At 36.2% G+C, this 20,584-nt stretch overlaps 1 protein-coding gene across 1 annotated transcript in view; it reads right to left on the minus strand.

The window, feature by feature from the left end:
- Nucleotides 1–7,601: 7,601 nt before the first annotated feature.
- Nucleotides 7,602–20,584, minus strand: part of LOC131062742 (uncharacterized protein At1g01500) — a 29,390-nt gene continuing 16,407 nt past the window's right edge. The window contains exon 2 of the mRNA XM_057996468.2: nt 7,602–8,295. Coding sequence (XP_057852451.2) covers nt 8,056–8,295 — 240 coding nt within the window. The 3' untranslated portion in view covers nt 7,602–8,055. The remainder of the gene's footprint in view (nt 8,296–20,584) is intronic.

Raw genomic sequence — 20,584 nt, forward strand, 5'->3', positions numbered from 1 at the left:
CAAACCCTATTGCGAGCTTCTTCAACCTTTTTTTATATTTTTTAATTAAAATTTTAGTATGTAGGATTGACTGGGGTTTAACCTAAAAATCTTCAAGACTACAACAACAAAAATTCTTTATTTTTTTCATAATTTTGAATTATGGGGGGGATAACTTCATTACCCAACATCATGTTGGAAGGTAGCCATCATTTTTCTAGTAAGAACTAAAATATTGGAAAACATATTGTCATGTTTTCTTAGTATAGATGGCTTGATAAGATTGTCCTTGAAATTGATACTCAACCAACAATTGTGGGCAAAGACTAGGACAACTTTGATGAGCATGATCGGGAAGTTGTCATGTCGATCAAGTTATCAATGAGTAATCCTACAATAATGAGTCTCACTTTTTCACCAAAGTAGGACATTGAAATCAACATTTTTAACTAATTTTTTATTTTCTAACACCTATCATTGTTAAATTGTTAAAAATTGGAAGATGATGCAAACTAGTGATTTGTGAGATTTGGTCTATAAATTCTATAAAAAAAAATGGAAAAAAATTGTGAAATTTTTATATAAATTTTAATAAATTATTTTTTATAGTAAACAACATTTTTTAAAAGTGACGTTTATTCGTAACACATAGATTTTTTTATACAAAGGAGACAATTCTATTTTTTTTAAAACATAGATTTGTAACACCAATATCTAGCGTTTGCATTTTGTTTCATAATGTTTTGTTGCACTTTTTTAAAAAAATTAAGTCTTGAAGTTAAAGTAATTATAACCTAGACATAGGTTTATGTTAAAACACATAACTTGTTTTGTATGTATCAAAATTCAAAAAGAATTGTTGGAACAAGGACATCAATACCTAATGTTTAGATATTTTTGAGAATTTTTTTCAATAAACGGCTATTTTTCCACGTATAGGACAAAGAACTTGATGTTTGGTGAAAATTTATGTTTAGTAAAACATAAAAAATAAATATATAATAAAACCAAAATAATTAAAATTATACTTGTTGGAAAGTGTAAAGTGGAAAATTGAACCCTGGTGATTCCTCACCTAGGAGAGAGAAAGGAAGTCACTAGGATGATTTTCACTTGGGAGAAACTTTACATTCAAAAGAGGGACTTGAATCCACTAGATCCAAATCCAAGGGGAACAAGGATATGGGAACAAGGATATGAATTCCAAATGGATTGAAAGGGTTGGAAAGTGATTTGCCCTCTTTTGTAAATAGATATGTTGACTTGTTGATTATGTAGAAAAGGGAGATAAAATGAATGAAATGAGGAGCTACCGGTTTGGGATCGCAATGTAATTTCGGATCTGAGATATTCAGACTGAGACGGATCTACCCTACAAATTTGAAGAAAAATCATCGAGACTGTCTTGAAAGTGCACACGGTCCTCTGGAAAATCCATATGCAGAAAAGGGGTTTTTCTTCTTTGTAAATGGAGTCCAATCCTGCAATTACAACCACGCACCTGCAACCTACACATAAAAAAGAAGGGAAGAAGGGTTGTGGATAGGGTTTTGCCTTGATCAAACCCCAGTTGAGGAATCAACCTTTTAAGAAAGTAATTGCAAATACTTAAATGTAAATGTAGGAAATGTCTATCTTGTAGATCTGCAATTAATGATGATGATTGCTTTGCTTCTTGAATGTAATCACAAATGTTGTATCAAATGGCATGTAACATGACAAAACCCTAACACACACATATGCTTGCAAATGAATGTTGTAATGTTGCTCCAATGGATGAATGAGGAAGACACATGAAGGAGAGAACTTGATGGATGCTTGATGAAGACCTTTCGCTTCAATTTCGCTTACTATCCTTATCTTGCCTATTTTCTCTTCTCCTTGAATGAGGGAATTAAATCTCCTTCTATACATGCCCAAGAGAATTAATTTTCATCCATCAAAGGCCGACAAAGAGAGATTTAAATTCCCAAAGAGAAGATTAAGCAAAAGGGGTCGGATGGACCCATCTTGGGGCCACCTTAAGAGGGGGGGATAGGGGCGCCACGCCCCTGTCCTGCCCTATTTTGGGGCCCAGACAGGGTCTTAAGACAACATAAGAGCCACAACAAGAGGAAACTCAGGATGAAAGTGTTGAAAGAGGTTCTCGTCGAGAGAGAGACGCAGTCGCTTAGGTGAGGACCTAAAATGTGGTCAAAATTGCGGGGGTCACAATTTTAGGACACTACAGAAAGCTCATCTAAGGGGCTATGATCTTGCAAATTAGTTTGTCAAGATCATTCCATTTCAAGGTCCAACCCAAGGTTTGAAACTAAATTTTCTAAGGAAAATTTGTGGAAGAGATTAAAAGTTCCAAGCCAAGGACCTTTGAACAAAGGTACCTTCAAGCGAACATATTACCTTTGTTTGAAGGGTACCTTTGGCGATCATGGTCACCTTCGAGCAAAGGTAGTTACTGGCGTTCAAATGTTTACCTTTATTTCAAGGTCCAATGGCGTTCATTCAAAGGTCCACCTTCAAACAAAAGTACTTGTAAAAATAATTATCTCCACTTTCAAAAAGTCTATGTCCCAAGTTTGGTACCTAGTATTGTGGGATGATCGCAATGATAGATGAAATGTTTTTGGAGCTTTAAACAAGCAAAACCTCTAGGGAGTTTTAGAAGCACTTGCTAGATCTGTGTGATGACAAATAAAGGCAAGACCTTCTTCCTAAAAAATATGGTTTTCTCAATCATGATGAACGAGAAGATCTCTTTGCAGGAATATATGATGAAGATTAAAGACATTCATGATCAATTGCAAGCCATAGATCATAGAATCACACGATAGAAGAAGATATGATACTAATAACATTGAAAAGCTTACCACAAGCAGATGAACATTTTATTGAGACACTCAACATCACATCTACATGTGTTGACCTGAAGTTCAAAGATTTGTGCAACAAGCTCTTGTAGCAAGACAAATGGAAGAAGCAATTTGGTAGCATTGATAATACACAAAATGTGGAACGTCTATGTAGCCAAGGACAATAGCAAAGACAAGTGGCCTCCAAAGAAGGGTTGAGGGAATAATGAAGATACTTCGAACAATTTCAAAAAATCATGTTATTATTAAGGTAAACGTGGTCATTTGAAGAAACACTATAGGAAGAGGTTGGCAAAAATCAAATCCAACCCAAAAGAGCCTCAACAAAAGGCTCATGTCACAAAGCATTCTAAGAGAAAGGAATTAGACTTTTATGCTTTCATGGTCAAATGGCCAACAAATCACTAATGTCTTTTGCATGGTACATTAATTCTGGACCATCTTGACATTTCACCCACAAGAAAGATTGATTCATGGAGTACATGACTTGCTTAGATTCAACAATTGTTGGTGATGGTGAGGAGTATATAGTTGTTGGCAGAGGAATTGTACAAATATCTTTTGGAGGGAAAACTCTCATTTTCCTCATTGTGTACTATGTCAAGAATGGAGCTCAATTTTCTCTATCTGAGTTAGATTATGTGTCATTGTAATAATTTGGATATCATATTTAGCAAACACAATTACTATCTAGTTGACAAGGAATCCAAGAAAATTATCATTGTTGGTACAGGAGATAATGGTTTGCATCGGCTTGTTGATATTGGAGAGGTTCAAAAGTATGTATTGGTAGCCAAGAGTACATCAAATATTAGTATACTATTGTATCAATAGTATGTGCACCTCAATTTAACTTTTCTCTCTTAGTTGGCGTGAGAGAATTCGGTAGAGGGTTTACCTAATATACAACGACAAATACATGGTGTTTACGGAGCTTGCCAAGCAAGGAACAACACAAAACTCCCTTTTCAAATAGATAGGATTGGAGAGCCTCAAGAGTCACAACCAATTCATGTAGATGTTCGTGGACTAATTAATATGGCATCAATCACTAGTATCAAGTACTTTCTTTTGTTTGTTGATGATTTCAATATGATTATATGGATGTTTTTTTTTAAGTCAAAATTAAATGTGTTTTAAGGAATTTCAAAAGTTTAAATCATTAGCAAAGAAAGAGTCAAGAAGTAACATCATAACTCTTAGATCTAGTAATGAAGGTGAATTCTATTCAAATAAATTTAATAACTTTTGTGCTAAACACATAATCAAACAACAATACACAACACCTTATACTCCACAACATAATGGAGTAGTTGAGAGAAGAGATTGTATAATTATAGAGATGGCTCAATGTATGTTGGAGAATAGGAGTGTTCTAAAAATGTTTTGGGTCGAGGTAGTTTACGTTGCAATCTATCTTCTCAATAGGTCTCCAACACAATTAGTGAAGGAGAAAACCCTAATGGAAGCTTGGTCTGGGAGGAAATTGAGAGTGAGTCATCTTAAGGTATTCAATTCTACTATATATGTATGCATTCCAAATGCAAAGAGAACCAACTTGGATTCAAAAATTAAGAAGTTGATTCTTACAAGGTACAGTGAAAATCATAAAGCCAACATATTGATTGGTGTTGACACTATCCACTTAACATTTAGCAAGGATGTTATGATCGATTAAGTTGGAATTTTTCATCTCTCTTTTGACATCAAGATTATTGAACATCAACCTATTAAGGCTATATATTCAAGTGTTTAGCTTCTACTAGCTCCACTTGAAGAGGGGGAGGATTCTTAGCATATGGAGTCTCCCAAGTAGGTACTAGTACCAAAACAATTTCTTGATGACAACCTAGATCAACATCTAGATACATAGAAATAAGCAACCCAAGTCATGATGGCAATGTTGATTTAGATGAGAGGTTTCTAAAAAGAGACCAAAGTGGCGGGAAAGTTTCATTGTTGATATTTGGGATGATGAAATGATCAAGGGTAGATCATAGAGAGGCAAGAGCAAGAACACAATTGACTTTGCTCTTATGGCTAACATTTAGAAAATTTACAAGCCATAAGTGTTTGAAGGAGCAAAATGTAAACCTGAATAGGAAAAGCCCACAAAAACCAAACATAAGAGACTTATGAATTTAAGTCTTGGATTCTTTTAGATTTTCCACTAGAGAAGAAACCCATTGATTGCGAATGGGCGTACAAAGTAATTGATGGTGCACTTCACAAGTACAAAACATGATTGGTTATAAAAAAGTTCTCACAAAGTGAATGCATTGAATATGAGGAGACCTTTTCTCCTATAGCAAAGATGAGAACCTGTAATGTCCCCTTTCTAGATTGCCTTATAATTTGCCCTAAATTCACAAAATCCAAATGAGACAAGGAATAAAATATATTTAGAGATATAACCCTCACCTAAGAATAAGATGAGATAAGCCTATTTTGGAATCACGCAACCAAATTAGATAGTAATATAGACATAATGCATGTAATACCTCCATTTTTACGATTAAGGGGGAAATACACTTACAACACATAATTCTCATGGGCTCAACCATAATGAGGGTTGAGATAGGAAGGACATGATGAGGTACCCTAATTATCCCTAGCCCTAGGCCCAAGAGCGGAAACTTTGTCCCCCTTGGTCTCATGTGGTCCTATCCATGCTCATCAGGTGGTGTGCCTAGCGGAGCTTGTACACTATTCCCTTCATCATGCTATCCTTTTTCTCCTCTAAAATTGAGGATCCCTTTCTAATTTACCTCAATAACTAACCCATATAAGGCTCGAAAGGAAAACTGCAAAAGGGTGCCCTTTATTCAATTTTGGCATAAACATATATACATTCATATCCATATGCATGAATAAACTAACTATGCCTCTATACTACAATGTTGAAGATGTTATCGCACAATCACCTTGATACTTGTATGATTATTCTGGATTTGATCGCTGCTTCCTTTCTAGTCGGGCAATGCCTATTTGTATCCCTCCACTGCATTTGGACGGTTATGTCTCTTCTTTGTGATTGTGACCCTTGGAGCGGGTCATGTCTCTTGCTGCCAGATTGTAACTCTTGCTACTAATCACACCTCTTCCTTGCTTAATCACCTCGTAAACTAATCCTTTCTTTGTTTTGGAGAAAATTGCATGCTGGAAGGAAGTTCGATCAAAGGTAATTAGCACTTAATACATATATTGTAGTTTCTCTCTCCCACGATCTGCTAAGGCAACCACAGACTATCTATTAAGATCATCATTGGCGTCTAGGGAGAGAAATCGTGAAGTCTTACAGTAGTAGGACAATTTCTTATTGTCTAATTGTTTGGTCAGGACATCACAATCCGCAGCATGATTAATCATTCCCGATGAATGTAATATTCATGAGAACCAATCAAGGGTGATCGCTAAGTTTTTCTGTACGTAAAATGGATATTGGATCGGGGGCATGACAAAACCATCCTTTTAGTTACGCCCGTGGTAGCATAGTTTGGCTGAAAAATCTATCATATGGACATAAAGAATGCCTTCCTCAATGATGATTTGGAAGAAGTGTACATGTCTCAACCTTAGGGTTTTCAAGTTGTAGGAAAAGAGCATCAAGTATGTAGACTGAAGAAAACTTTATATGGCCTAAAGCAAGCACCCAAGGCATGATACATTAAAATTGATAGGTATTTGGTTGAACAGGGATTCTAGAGGAGTCCTTCGGATTCAAATATGTACAGCAAAAGCATAGGCAATGCAATCATTCTACTAGTCATTCAAGTAGATGATATCATCATTGCAAATAGTGATATGTGTTTGCAAATAGTGATATGTGTTTGCAAATAGTGAGATGTGTTTAATTGTACAAATCAAATGTAATTTGAGTAAGGCTTATGAAGTTGTTTGGCATATAGGTGGTGGTATTTTTAAGAAAATTCTTTTCTTCTTTTAGTTAAGTTCTTATCCTTTGCTTTATTAATTGTCACTCTTATCCTTTATAGATAAATTCTTTGTAACTCTCATTTAAGGAGACTTTCGCTCCTTATTTTAATATTGAATGTCTTGGTAATCATTTTGTGTTCTATTTTTCATAATAAAATAATCATCTAGATATTGATTTCGACCTTCACTTTATACACATCTTCTTCTCTATCACCTCATGGTGAGGCACCATTATCAGCTTAGGAAGCTTTATTAATGGCTACAAAACTCATGGAAGCTCTATCCTCAATTCAGAACTCTCAAAATAATCAGAGTTTCTTTGAATTCCTGACTGGTTGGTAAGGTTCCATTTCCTCTTGAAGCTTGTTGCTAGTGTCTCAAATTCAGGGGTACAAATTTTGAATAAGATACCCGTAAACAAATCCACTTATAGGCTTCCACAAGGAATGTATTAAATGTAAATTGGCATCTATCTTGATGGTGACCTAAGGAAAAACTTTTCACTTTTTTTGCTGACAAATTGTATTAGAATCCAGCAGACTACCATGCAACTTCTGATGTAATACGTTTTCTCCACACCATCCTGCTCACTACAGGTGGTACCTTGGAAGAAAGTGGACGAAACCAACAATATTGTGTGTGAATTTTTGGGTCTTTGTAAGAGCTTTCCAATGTCTCAAATTTGCATATTCCCTCTTTATCTATTACTCTCGGCAGATCAATTATAAAGCAGAATGACAAATTTACAAGGAATTAAAGAAAAATAAAGTTCGGTTATGCAATGGCAGTGAATTTAAGCTCAAAACAAGAACTATGGAATAAAGAGCTCTAAGTTTTTAGTGCCCATGGCCATTGATACAAATGCTGAATCGCTGTACATGTTGTTGATTACCACACCAACAACATATCATTATATTCAATTATTTTGGACCATTCCTTTACAGCAAGCAATGTAAATCATTTACCAATGCTGTGTACTGAAATCAATTGCTTTGCCGAAATGTATAGAATCTGTCTGTCCAGACTGACCTTTTGCCCCATTGTTTGCCAACAGGATTTGGATGCTTTTTATCTACTGAACACATCACAGAATGTAGAAAATATAAATGACAAAAAGAAATGTTGAAACGAGAGAAAAAACAAAACTAAAATTTACATAAGGTAGTAGGCACATTCCTTGCTGTCTTACTGTTATCCTGTTTAGGGACACCAAAGTTGGTAAAAAGATTTGTTACTGACGGATTTTAGCATCAAGAGGTAAACTGCACAACTAAAACCGCCTGCTCCTACCAGCCTTTGTGGCTGTTTGATATGTGCTTACAAGCAATCCAACTCCTATTCCAACTGCAAAGCACAATCCTAGGCCAATTCCTAAACCAACGCTAACACCAGCATTGAACCAAGAGAGCTCTCCATTTTCCACTCCAGTGTAGTGATTACCCGGATCATAGTCAGTGAATGCAGGTCTAACATTTTCTTCTAGGTCTTCACCATCACTGCAATCGTTAAGCTGACACAAAAGAAAAGTTAAAACCAATTGTAATAAAAAACTGTGGAAAAAACAAAAGGGAGAGAAGGAGATACTTTAATAAAAGTGAATGTAATTCAGCTTTCAGCTCTCCTTTGCCTCTTGAAGCTGATTTAAGTATAAAAGTTCATGCTAAACATTTATTGCTTAGGAAATATGTGGTTTGATTTCTAAATGTGAAGTACAATCAGAGATGCTAGTTATATCATCTTATATAGATCGATACAACGCTGCAACACATTGTTCCTTATTTAGAAATCTTATTCCTGATATATGTGTCAGTTTTTCCCAAAAGAAATGAAAACCTAGAAGTTCACTCTCTTTTTCCTTTCACATCATGTTTAAAAGATACAAAATGTAGAAGGCGAATTTTTAAAACTTTGTTAAAATATTGAGCAACTATAAAAATAAATATGATATTGAAGATGCTTGTCCAAATACAAAACTCATATTCTCTCATTAATGCTGTTAAAACCAAACCAGTTTTAAAAGAGTTGAAGTACAGCCTCATTCTAGCATAAATGCTCCCAATTTTCTTGATATACAGTAGATTCAGTTTTTAATGCTGATACAAGGGTACCCCAATTTAAAGTACAAATCAGGAAAGGTCAATCTGAAGCATCTGTTAGCTTTTGAAATGTGTTGCTTGGCTGTTGTTCTCCCACAATTGGGCACTGAAAGCAGCTTTAGGTTTTAGTTTTAGTTTTAGTTTAATTTTTTTCTATTTTTAGCCAGGCACTGGAGTCTTTTATCTTTTCTATCTTTCAGTATATTTAGAGGGATGCTAAATTCATGAAGATAAGCCATTTTTGTTTCTAGAATAAGGAACTTTGTCTTGTGTTTTATTTATCTTTTTCTGTTTTAATTTTTTGTGAAGCCTAGAAGATTATCTTAGTCTATAAAAGCGATTTTGAGCGCATAACTTAACAGCAAGAAAAAATATAGAATACAAAAGAAGAATAGGGTTTGAGTGTATTTCAATTTTAGTTTAAGAAACAGTTTTTTCTGAGTTTTTGTTGTTTGTGTTTTCAACAATGTGTGTTTGTATGTTATCCTACTCAGGTCTGCTGTTTTCACTGAAGTTTCAGTTTCCAGCTAGGATTATTTTTCTGAATGCAGAATCTCCTTGCCATAGGCTGAATTTTAACATGGTATAAAAGCACAATAACTGAAGTCTTTTTGTCTGTGAATGGAATGTGTTGCTACATATGAGAGAAATTTGCCAGAATATTTTTGTAGTCTTACTTCAATCATCGAAGTCATCTACACTTGTGAAAGGTTGTAGGATGTGATGCCCTAACTGCTTCAGTGACTGGATTTTTTTATCTGCACCTGTGATAGGTCAGATAATTTGATTTGTTTTCAGCTGATTTGTCTAGTTTTAGCATGTTCCAGCAACTGTAAACTAATATCATTCTTAGAGAGTGTTATTGCCTACAGGGCACTTCCAACTTTACACCTTGGAAGTCTAGATTGCAGATGCTAATGGAAGAAGTTGGTCTTTGGGTATATGCAGACACCAAGGTTGCACCTCCTACTGATCCTATTTAGTTGGCTAAACATAACAAAACGATGGCCACAGCAAAGCAAGTCATCTTAGATTTAGTTAAAGATCATTTGATCCCTCACGCTGCAGTGATAAGGATAATGAAGGAGAAATGATACCTTGATCATTCTATATCAGAGCGTGAATATCTCTCATAAGATTTCGTTGAAGAATAAGCTTTGTCTCACATGTACGAGTGATACTAACACAATATCCACCTACCTAATGAAGATCACATAACTTCATAATCAACTCTTACGATTGAGGTAAAGATGGAAGATGGAGACTTGGTGCCTATTAATTTAAATGGGTATTTCTCCATCTTGGGATCTTTTCATTTGAGGCTTTTATCTCCATGAGAAGCTTCCCACTTTTGAGAAGCTTTGGGATGATTTCATCTAGGAAGAAACCAAACTTGAATCTACTTTAGGCACACTGGAAGATAGTTAGAACCAAGCCCTCGTCAAGAAGATGGAAAAAAGTGGCAAGAAAGAACCTATGAAAGGTCAGAAGGAAAAGTGGACTCAAATTCTCCTCAACAAGGGAAGAAAGAATTGAGCCATTGTTGGACATTGCAGATGCTAGTATATGTTGTTGTCATTGATGTGAACATATTCCTATGATTTATTGCTCCTGTGATTGTAGATTAGTTTATTGGGATCATGGTTCGTGTATGGAGTATTTCTAGTATCAGTACATCTTTCTGTATTGGTTTCAGTGATCCGGGAAGCTTAATTGAACATATCATATGCTCCGGTTTGCAATTTGGTTTTTCTAGATTAGTGCTTTACAAAGTTCGATATTTCCTCTGGTATATTCCAGTGTGATCAGATCTTGAGCTATGATTTTGGGAGATTGTTTGGGATGTTTTTGTGTATCTTCATTTTAGATGGATCGTGATTTGGTGCTCCGCAAGTTATCTTTCTTCGTGACAGTTGTTGTTGTTTGAGTATTCTTGAGGTTCAGATGTTGATCGATGAAGATTTGATAAGTGGTGTTGGTATAGCTATTACTGATGATTCTAACATGCTTGTTGGTGTTTCCTAATTATGTCTTATTTGTTTTGATGATCCGCATTGATCGTTATGCGATTTTTTGGTGGTTTTCATGAACTGGTGATGTTCTTCGTGTTATGCGATATTCTTGGTGGTGTAGCGTGTTGCAGTTGATCTTGGTGTGATTTCCGATGGTGTTGCATTTTTTGAGATTTGATTTAGGTCTATATTATGTCATGTATATTGGTCCTGTGGTCGATCTTTGTATCGTGTAATGTAATTTTGTTATTAGGTGTTGAGGTTTTAGCCGGCCTTGTTGTCAAGGTTGATGAATTGTTTAAATAGATGATAAAGTCATGTAATTTGAATAAGTGTAGTGTTTGCATTATCAAAGAATGATGTATGTGCAAACAAAGGAATTCATCCTTCGGTGTGATTGAACAAAATCTTGGTGGGTTGCAGAGCAGACATATGTGCTTAACTGGAACTGTCATCAGGCATTAGCAGATGCTATTATTGCAGTTCATTTGATTCCGGATTGTTGCCCGAATATTTTGTAAGTCAGTGAGACTTCCTTGTAAGGTAGTGAATCTTCCCTGAGGGTTGTAGCCTTTCGGGTTATTATATTTGAGTAGTGAGCTCTAGGCAATGAGCCTGAATGCAGGTGCATTCTCCATTGTAATATTTACACATACTATTGCAAAGTATCATCTTATTGTGGGTAGGTTCGCACCGTGGTTTTTCCCTTAACCGAGTTTTCCACGTCAAAATCTTGGTGTTGTGTGTTGTGTTGTTAATTTGCTTATCCTTGTTGTTACTGTAGTTTATCAGATTTGTGATTGTGGTTAAGTTTGTTATTCTGGTGAAAACTGATTCACCCCCCCCCCCTTTCTCTCAGTTTTCCTTCATTGTTGTTGCCAACAATTGGTATCAAAGCTAAATCCTCTGGAAGAAGCTTGACCGCTTGAGGTGATTGGGGATGGCAACTGGAAGTGTAAGTGTTATCTTTAAGAAGGAGAGTCCAATATTTGATGGAAGTAACTATGTGGTGTGATGTCTTCACACATCGCCCCATTGCAAATGGGGACTCCCACTTTTCGCTTTTTAGAGTGGGCAATTTTGCGTTTCCCGTGCCCGAGTCTCAGAGTTTTGATCATGCCTAGTGCCATCTAGGGTTTTTGAAGTGTTAGGATCAAGTTGCAAAAGATGATATTTTTAATGATCCTAAGTTTTGTCTAAGTGTTAGACCTATTGAACGTTAACATGTTTTTAAACACGTGCATCAATGATTTTAAAGTGCCAAGGTATTCACAGACCTTTTGGAGTTGTTTTCTCACTCCTAAGGTAATATTTAAGTTGGTTTCACATTTTATTCCAATATTTTCCTAGCGTTTTGCTCATATTTTTGGAAAATTAGTCTAAGTCCAATTAAATTTAAAGTCGCTGAGTGATTTTGAGTGGTTAAAATGATAAAAACCTAAGGGAAATCCTTATTCTAAGGGTTAAAAGGTCAAAATCCATGCTAGAGGTGTTTTTCCCCTCACATTCCAGACTACCCAACCATTCCCCCACTCAATACTACACATGGGTTTCCCCTGGAATCCATACTGGCCACTAATTTCCCCCCACTGTTTATCCACACCTAGGTCGAATTTCCCTTGGAAGTGCTAAAATTTGGCTAAGTGTCAGGATTTATCTAGACTGCCATCGAATTTCCCCTAGGAGTGCGGACTGGAGTGCGGACTGGAATGCAAGGATAATTCCATGCCTGGGTCGATTTTCCACCAAGATTTTTGTGACAACTAAGTGATGATTTTTGTCCGGATTTTTATCCAAACAAGGATCAATTTTCCCCTGAGCATTTTTGTAAGGATTTTTGTCTGGATTTTTATCCAGACAGGGATCGATTTTTCACTGGGAACATTATGAAGAGTTTTTAGTCCGGATTTTTGTCCAGACTAAGGTTGATTTTCCACCAGGGAGGTATTTTTTCAAGTTAAGTGAGTTTTGAGTGTGGATTTTTGTCCATACACCCATCGAATTTCCCCTAGGGCGTGATTTTTGCAAAATGAGTGCATTTTTGTCTGGATTTTTGTCCAAACTCATATCAATTTTCCCCTGGGATGGTTTTTATGTGCATTTTGATGAAATTGAGCATGGATTTTTGTCCAAGCATGGGTCGAATTTCCCTTATGGGGCAAATTTTGACACTTGAGTGATTTTTTAAAGGGATTTCTCAATCCCAACTGATAGCGATTTTCCCCTGGAGGCTTTATTTTGGATTTAAATTGTAATATTTTAATAAATAAGCTCCATTTTGATTGCTTTTAAATAATTATTAATGATTATTTAAAATTTAAAAGCAAATTTAATAACTTGCAATAATTATTAAATGTTTGAACCTTCTAGAAGCAAGTTAGGGTTTCACCAAGCAAGTATTTATACAAGTGTTTTTTATCCCACATTGCTTGTGTGGTGAAAGTTGGAGGTGAAAGCAAGTATATGAGAGGAGACTTAGCATTATTTTATTATTATTTCTGGCAGGTGTCTCCATGAAAGGTGATTTTTCTCCCTTATTGGCGAATTTTGGCAAAGTACTCAAGTGAAGTGTTCGGTTGAGGATTTTTTCCTCCATTTTTTCCAACTTGGCTGTTCTAACCTCCATTGTTGCAGATCCAAGCTGCCATGGAAGACATTTTCAGAATTATGGAATGGCGCCACAGCTGGGAAAATTTCGATTTTTATTTGGGAGTGCTTTGTGTCGTTGTTTGGGGTGATTTTCTTCATGCTTGGTGGCTGCCATTATTTTCAGACCTTGCTGGGAGTGATATGACCTCCATTGTTGGCTGGGAACACATTTTCAGAATTATTCTTCATTGCCCAGCTCATCCACACTAAGGCGATTTTGGTTAAAGGCTGTTTGGAGGAGTTTTCAGTGCATTTTCAAGGGCTGCCATTGTTGTTATAGTCTGAAACTCCATAGTTGCAAGTTGTCTTCAGACTGATTTTCATTTCCAACCACTTGCCAACTTGGAAAATTTCACTTGGGCGTCATTTCTTATGAGTTTTTTTGAGCATTTGGTGGAGCTTGCATTGCTGATCTAAGTCTGAAACTCCATTTTCAGATTTGTCTTCAGACTTAGATATTTTTTACCAGCCCTTTGTTTATGCTCAGATTTGACAAACTTTACTTTCGGAAGGTGAAATCCATCAAATACAGGTGTTTCCTATGACTGCGACAAGTTTAAATGACTGATTTATTGAAGTTGCAAGTTGTCTTCCGACATTGGGCAGCCATTGTTGGACCTTGGAAGGGTGTCTTCAGACTTTATGAACTAAAAATCAGACTTCTCCACACCCTTTTCCAAGCATTTTCAGAATTGTGGTATACTTCCGGGCACCATTTTTGACATTTTTCTGAGTATACCAGGTTGTCTTCAGACTAAAACTTCATTTCCAGCCATATAGTTGTGCCCAAATGTGACCATTTCTGAGTTTTGAAGGTCAAAATAATTCAAATGCAAGCATGTGACATGGCTGTGACCACTTCCAGCCATTGATATTCATCATTTTCAGAGTGTCTTCAAACTTTTTGGAGCCATTTTCAGACTTTCACAAGGTGTATTCAGACTTAAGAATCAGAAAATCAGACTTCAATACACCATTTTTTGAGTATTTTCAGACATTGGAGGGCGTATTCAGACTTTGTCCTCAGAAAATCAGACTTTTATTACAACTTTTATATCGAAAATCAATCACTTTCTGAGTGTTTTCAGACCTCCAAGTGATATTTCCAGACCTGGACATTCATTTTTGGGCTCCAAACACTTGATTTTCTGAGTTTACATGGGTGTCTTCAGATTTAGCAATTATGATCAGACTTATCCTAAGTCTGAAAATCGGTTTTTCTTAAGGAAAATCTTCCAAACTTTAATCCGGACCTTCATATTTTCCAGAATTGGTGTTACAATTTTCTAAGATTACCTAACATGCTGGGACAAAATGTCAGGAACAAAGTCCTGATGGTGTCTGGATTTCCACTCCATGGAATGGTGATCCAGTCAACACAAGATTTTCAAGGACAGTGAGTCTGGATGAGGATCGGATTTCCACTGCAGGGCGGAATTACAAAGGAAGGAAGTTGTCCAGATAGGCATCAAATTTCCACCAAGTGAAGAATGGACAAGGATAATGCGGATGGTTTTGAGGAATGATCAATCCATATGCGGATGAATTTCCCACCAAGGTTGAAGTTAAGTTCATCATACTAGTGTTTGATTCAATGCTTATTTGTTTTGCAGGATTGTTATGAGGAAAGGAAGCATGATCAAGGCTTGAAGTGAAGGAGGATGCACGCAATGCGGATAAGGAAGATCAATACTTCAAAGATTGGATGGGGATTTCCGGACAGAGATTCCAGAAGGTGAAGATGAGGACTAGATCAATCATGAAGAAGACTTCACCTTGATGATGAATAAATGAATGAAGGCGAGTTCGAGACATGAGCACAAGGGATTTCATATCAAGAAATCCGGAACTACATCAAGGAATTCCAATGTCAAAGTGCATCAAGGAAGGATTTCAAGATTCCAAGATTGGGAAATTTTCCAAACATAAGGAGGGAACAGTTCATGGAATTCCTTAACATAAGGATGGAATGCAAAGTATCATAAAGGATTCCAAACATTGTGAAGATGAAGAATGTACAAGGCAAATTGATTAAGTGTGCAAAGTAAGCTGAAGTGGCATCCTAGTCACCATCCGTTCAATCAAAGGGTGCCAAGTCAACATTCATTCAAGGAGGGAATAGGTGACACATGGCGCTACATCAAATATTATTTATCTTACCTACCCTCGTTTCTTATTGGGCAATGTAATGGTGGTTGTACAAACCCTAATTAGGGTTTTATCTTGTAATCTTGGCCGTTGATCTTAGATCAATCTGGGCCATCCATTTTGTAAGAGGCTCTATATATGCCCCTTTGTCTCTCATTTGTAAGAGAGAGTTTTTGTAGAATTGTTGGTATATGCTACAGCTATTTGAATCCTAATCATTGTTCAATTGTTGGTGATTTTGCTCTTCAAATGTTGTATTTGCATTCATGGTTCTCAATTCCTCCAAGTTAGATTAGAATTTATTTTCATGTATGTTAGATTGAGTGGAAGATTTGTTGAATTTATTTGTGTGGAATCCTTAATCCATACCACTAGCCTCTTTCCACTGGTAAGTGCGCCTTGTGTGGTCAACTGGAGTTTGAGTAAGCATAACTTCAACTATTATACGTCCGTTGACAAGCATCAACTTGGATGGTGTCTACGTTTGATGGTAATAGTCTGAAAATCATTAAGTATACCTTAGATGATTGCACTAAGCTTGTGTCAATACCTGATTGTGAGACCTTGCCTGGTTTGATTCCATTAAATCCATTCATCATTTCCTACATTCCTAGTTTAGTAAGAAGTAAATCCAGAGCCTTATTGATAAATCTTAAGTTGTCAGCACACCTATTCCGCATCATTCATGATAATCCAAACATTTGCGTAAGTCCCCAAGTGAAACACAGCAATTCACATCAACCACTGAACTTGCCCACTCGTCAAGACCTGACATGTAGAAACCTTGGAATCATTTTAGTTGATCTCATTCTTAGCATCTGAGGTGATTTTGTTCAAGAGAAGGTAAATTACTTTGGTAATTTATTTTGTATTGTTATGTGCATAAAAAACACATCAACACTATGTTGTATGAAAGAACCGGATGGAGGTGCATTTGAGATGTCTTGGAGAGGATTACTAGAAGATTACTAAGAATGCCTATTATGTTCCTCCGAATGGACCGGTTACTGCTGATGAGATCAAGGAAGCCAAAAATAACATTAGAGGTAAAGAAGCATTGTTGAGTGCCCTGACTGATTCAGAGATGACTAATGTAATGGGACTTCAAACTACACATGAGATCTGGGAGAAGCTTGAGACCTTGTATGAAGGAGATAAACAAGTTAAAGTTGCTAAGTTGCAGAATTTGAAAGGGAAGTATGAGATGTTGAGAATGGGAGAAGATGAGAACATAAATTCCTTTATTACTAAGGTGAATGAACTTGTCCTAGGTATCAGACGTGCCGATGGAACCCTTGAAGAAGATGAAATTGTTGCTAAGATGTTGAGATCATTGTCTCCTGCTTACAAACATAAGGTAGCTACTATTGATGACATTCGGAGTGTGACTATTGTGACAAGAGATATGCTGGTTGGAAAGATCGTTGCATTTGAACTGAGTGAGTTTGGTGAATCACATGGAAAGTCTGAGACAACATTTAGAGAATCTATATCCGAAAAGCAGAAGTATGATCCTGAAGAATGCAAAATATCCAGATATGAAAGAGAGAGAAGAGAGATGGAAGAGAAAGAAAGAGAATTGGAGGAGCTTGAAGCATTGATTGCCCGGAGATTGCCTAAGGGAGCCAGTAAGTATGATGGAAAATTGCCTTTGAAATGTTTCTCTTGCAATAAGATAGGACAATTTGCTTCTAGATGCCCAGAGAGAATGTCTAAATATGATAGGCATGATAAATTTGATAAACATGATAGGAATGATAGATATGAGAAGCATGAGAAGTATGTCAAGCCCTACAAGCCTAACCAGAAGTATAAGCATCAGAAGAACTGTTATTATGTTGCTGATGAAGGTGTTATAGATGAAGAATTAGAAGGAGATGAAGTTGTGTTTATTGCTATTAAAGAAGATGGACCGATACCTGTTGATTCCACAAGTTGCACTATTGAGGAGAAAGTTCTAGCTGCTAGAGTTGAAAAGAAAGATGAATGGGTGATTGACTGCGGTTGTTCACATCATATGACCAGTGATAAAAACAAATTTGTGAATATGGAAAGATATGATGGTGGAATAGTAAGATTTGGAGATGACAAAGCATGTATGATCCGTGGTAGAGGTTTTATTTCCTTTGATGGTAAGCATAACACTGATGATGTCTGCGGTTGTTCACATCATATGACCAGTGATAAAAACAAATTTGTGAATATGGAAAGATATGATGGTGGAATATTAAGATTTGGAGATGACAAAGCATGTATGATCCGTGGTAGAGGTTTTATTTCCTTTGATGGTAAGCATAACACTGATGATGTCTTGTATGTTGAAGGCTTGAAGCATAATCTTTTAAGTGTTGGACAAATGGTGGACAAAGGTTATGATTTGCAATTCAAGAATGGAAAATGCAGAATCTTAAATGCCTCTGGTATAGAGATTGCATCGGGAACTAAGACTGAAGGTAATATCTTTCATTTGAATGCTGATGAGAAAAGTTGTTTGATTGCTCAGATTCATGAAAGTTGGTTGTGGCATAGGATAATGTGTCATGTTAATTTTGATTCAATAATTAAGATCAATTTTACACAAGTTGTTAGAGATTTGCCTAAAATTGTTAAGCTTGCTAATCCGATATGTAAGGAATGTCAAATGGGAAAGCAAACAAGAATTTCTTTCAAGAGTAAGCAGTATATGTCTGATGGATTGCTAGATCTTGTGCATACTGATCTATGTGGACCTACAAATATCAAAAGTGTGCAGGGTGACAGATATTTTATGTTACTGATTGATGATTATTCCAGAATGATGTGGGTTGTCTTCTTGAAGGAGAAATCAGAAATATTAGATAAATTCAAGATATTCAAAGCAAAGGTTGAGACTGAAACAGGATTGAAGGTGAAATGTCTGAGATCTCACAGAGGAGAATTTTGTTCTGGTGAGTTTGATTCATTTTGTGAGAAGCATGGAATTAGAAGACAACTATCTGCTCCTAGAACCCCACAACAAAATGGAGTTGTTGAAAGGAAGAACAAAATTGTTTTGGATGTTGCAGAGACTGCTAATTGAAGGGAATGTTCCGAAGATCTATTGGAGAGAAGATGTAAACACTGCTGTTTACACATTCAACCGAGTGCATATAAAAAGTGATACCAGTAAGACTCCTTATGAGCTATGGTTTGGTCATGTTCCTACTGTGATATATTTCAGAATTTTTGGAAGCAAGTGTTATATCAAGAGAGATGACGATATAGGAAAGTTTGATGCAACAAGTGATGGAATTTTCTTGGGATATTCAACAAAGAGTAAAGCCTATTGGTGCTACAATAAGAGACTGAGAAAGATAGTGGAAAGTGCAAATGTGAAAGTTGATGAGAACATTGGAAAAGAGATCAGAGCATGCGGATATGATGATGATAAGAATGTTGTTTTAACACTAAATCAGATTGAAGAATTGAAGCAGAATGATCTGGTAGAGACTATTAATTAGGATGTTGCTGTTGTCGGTGAAGAGGTGCAGGAACCTGAAAATCAGAATAATTAGAAGACCCCAAGGTATGTAAGATTGAATCACTATGAAAATCAAATCATTGATGATAAAAACAAATGCGTGATGACTAGAAGGTTAGTTGCTGAAGAGATATGTTTGATTTCTAAAATTGAACCTAAAGATGTTGTTGAAGCTTGCAAAGATGAAAATTGGATGAAGGCTATGGAAGAAGAATTGGATTGGATTGAAAAGAATAACACATGGGAGCTTGTGCCTAGGCCTAAAGATAAGAATGTGATTGGTACTAAATGTGTATTCAGAAATAAATTGAATGAAGCCGGTGAAGTTGTCAGAAATAAAGCAAAATTGGTATGCAAAGGATATTCACAGAAAGAAGGAATTGATTATGAGGAGACTTTTGCTCCGATAGCTAGACTTGAAGTTGTTAGACTATTGCTTGCATATGCTAACTATAAGAATTTCAAGGTATATCAGATGGATGTTAAGTCATCTTTTCCGAATGGCAATCTTGAGGAAGAAGTCTACATTGAGCAACCTGATGGATTTTCATTATCAGATGATGGAGACATGGTATGCAAACTGAAGAAAGCTCTTTATGGATTGAAACAAGCCCCTAGAGCCTGGTATGCTAGATTGGATAAGTATTTGCTGAAATTAGGATTTAATAAAGGTACTGCTGATAGTAATCTATATTTCAAAATTGAGAATGATAACATTTTAATTGTTGAAGTTTTTGTTGATGATATTATCTTTGGAGGAGATGATAACTTGAGCATGAAGTTTGTCAGTGATATGCAGAAAGACTTTGAGATGTCTATGATAGGAGAGATGAAATTTTTCTTAGGATTGCAGATTTCACAGACTGGAAAAGGTATTTATATATCTCAAACTAAATATGTGAAGTAATTGTTGAAGAAATTTGGGTTAGAAGATTCTAAACCGGTTGGAACTCCTATGGTCACTGGCTGCATATTATCTGAAAATAATGAATCTCCGAAAGCTAATCAAACTTTGTACAGATCTATGGTTGGTGGACTACTATACCTAACTCAAACTAGACCTGACATTATGCATGCTATGTTCAAGGCTTCTAGATATCAAGTTGATCCGAAAGAGAGTCATATCACTACTGTAAAGAGGATATTCAGATACTTGAAAGGAACTATGGATTATGGTTTGTGGTATCTGAGGAATGATGATTTCATGTTATGTGCTTACACTGATGCTGATTGGGCTAGTGATGTTGATGATGGAAGAGTACCTCCGATGGTGCGATCTTTTTGGGTAAAAAACTGGTTTCATGGGCAAGTAAGAAACAAGATTCAGTTTCCCTATCTATTGCTGAAGCTGAGTACATTGTTGTTGCTAGTAACTGCACTCGGGTAGTTTGGATG

Source organism: Cryptomeria japonica, chromosome 5, assembly GCF_030272615.1.
Source record: "Cryptomeria japonica chromosome 5, Sugi_1.0, whole genome shotgun sequence".
NCBI classification, from domain to species: domain Eukaryota; kingdom Viridiplantae; phylum Streptophyta; class Pinopsida; order Cupressales; family Cupressaceae; genus Cryptomeria; species Cryptomeria japonica.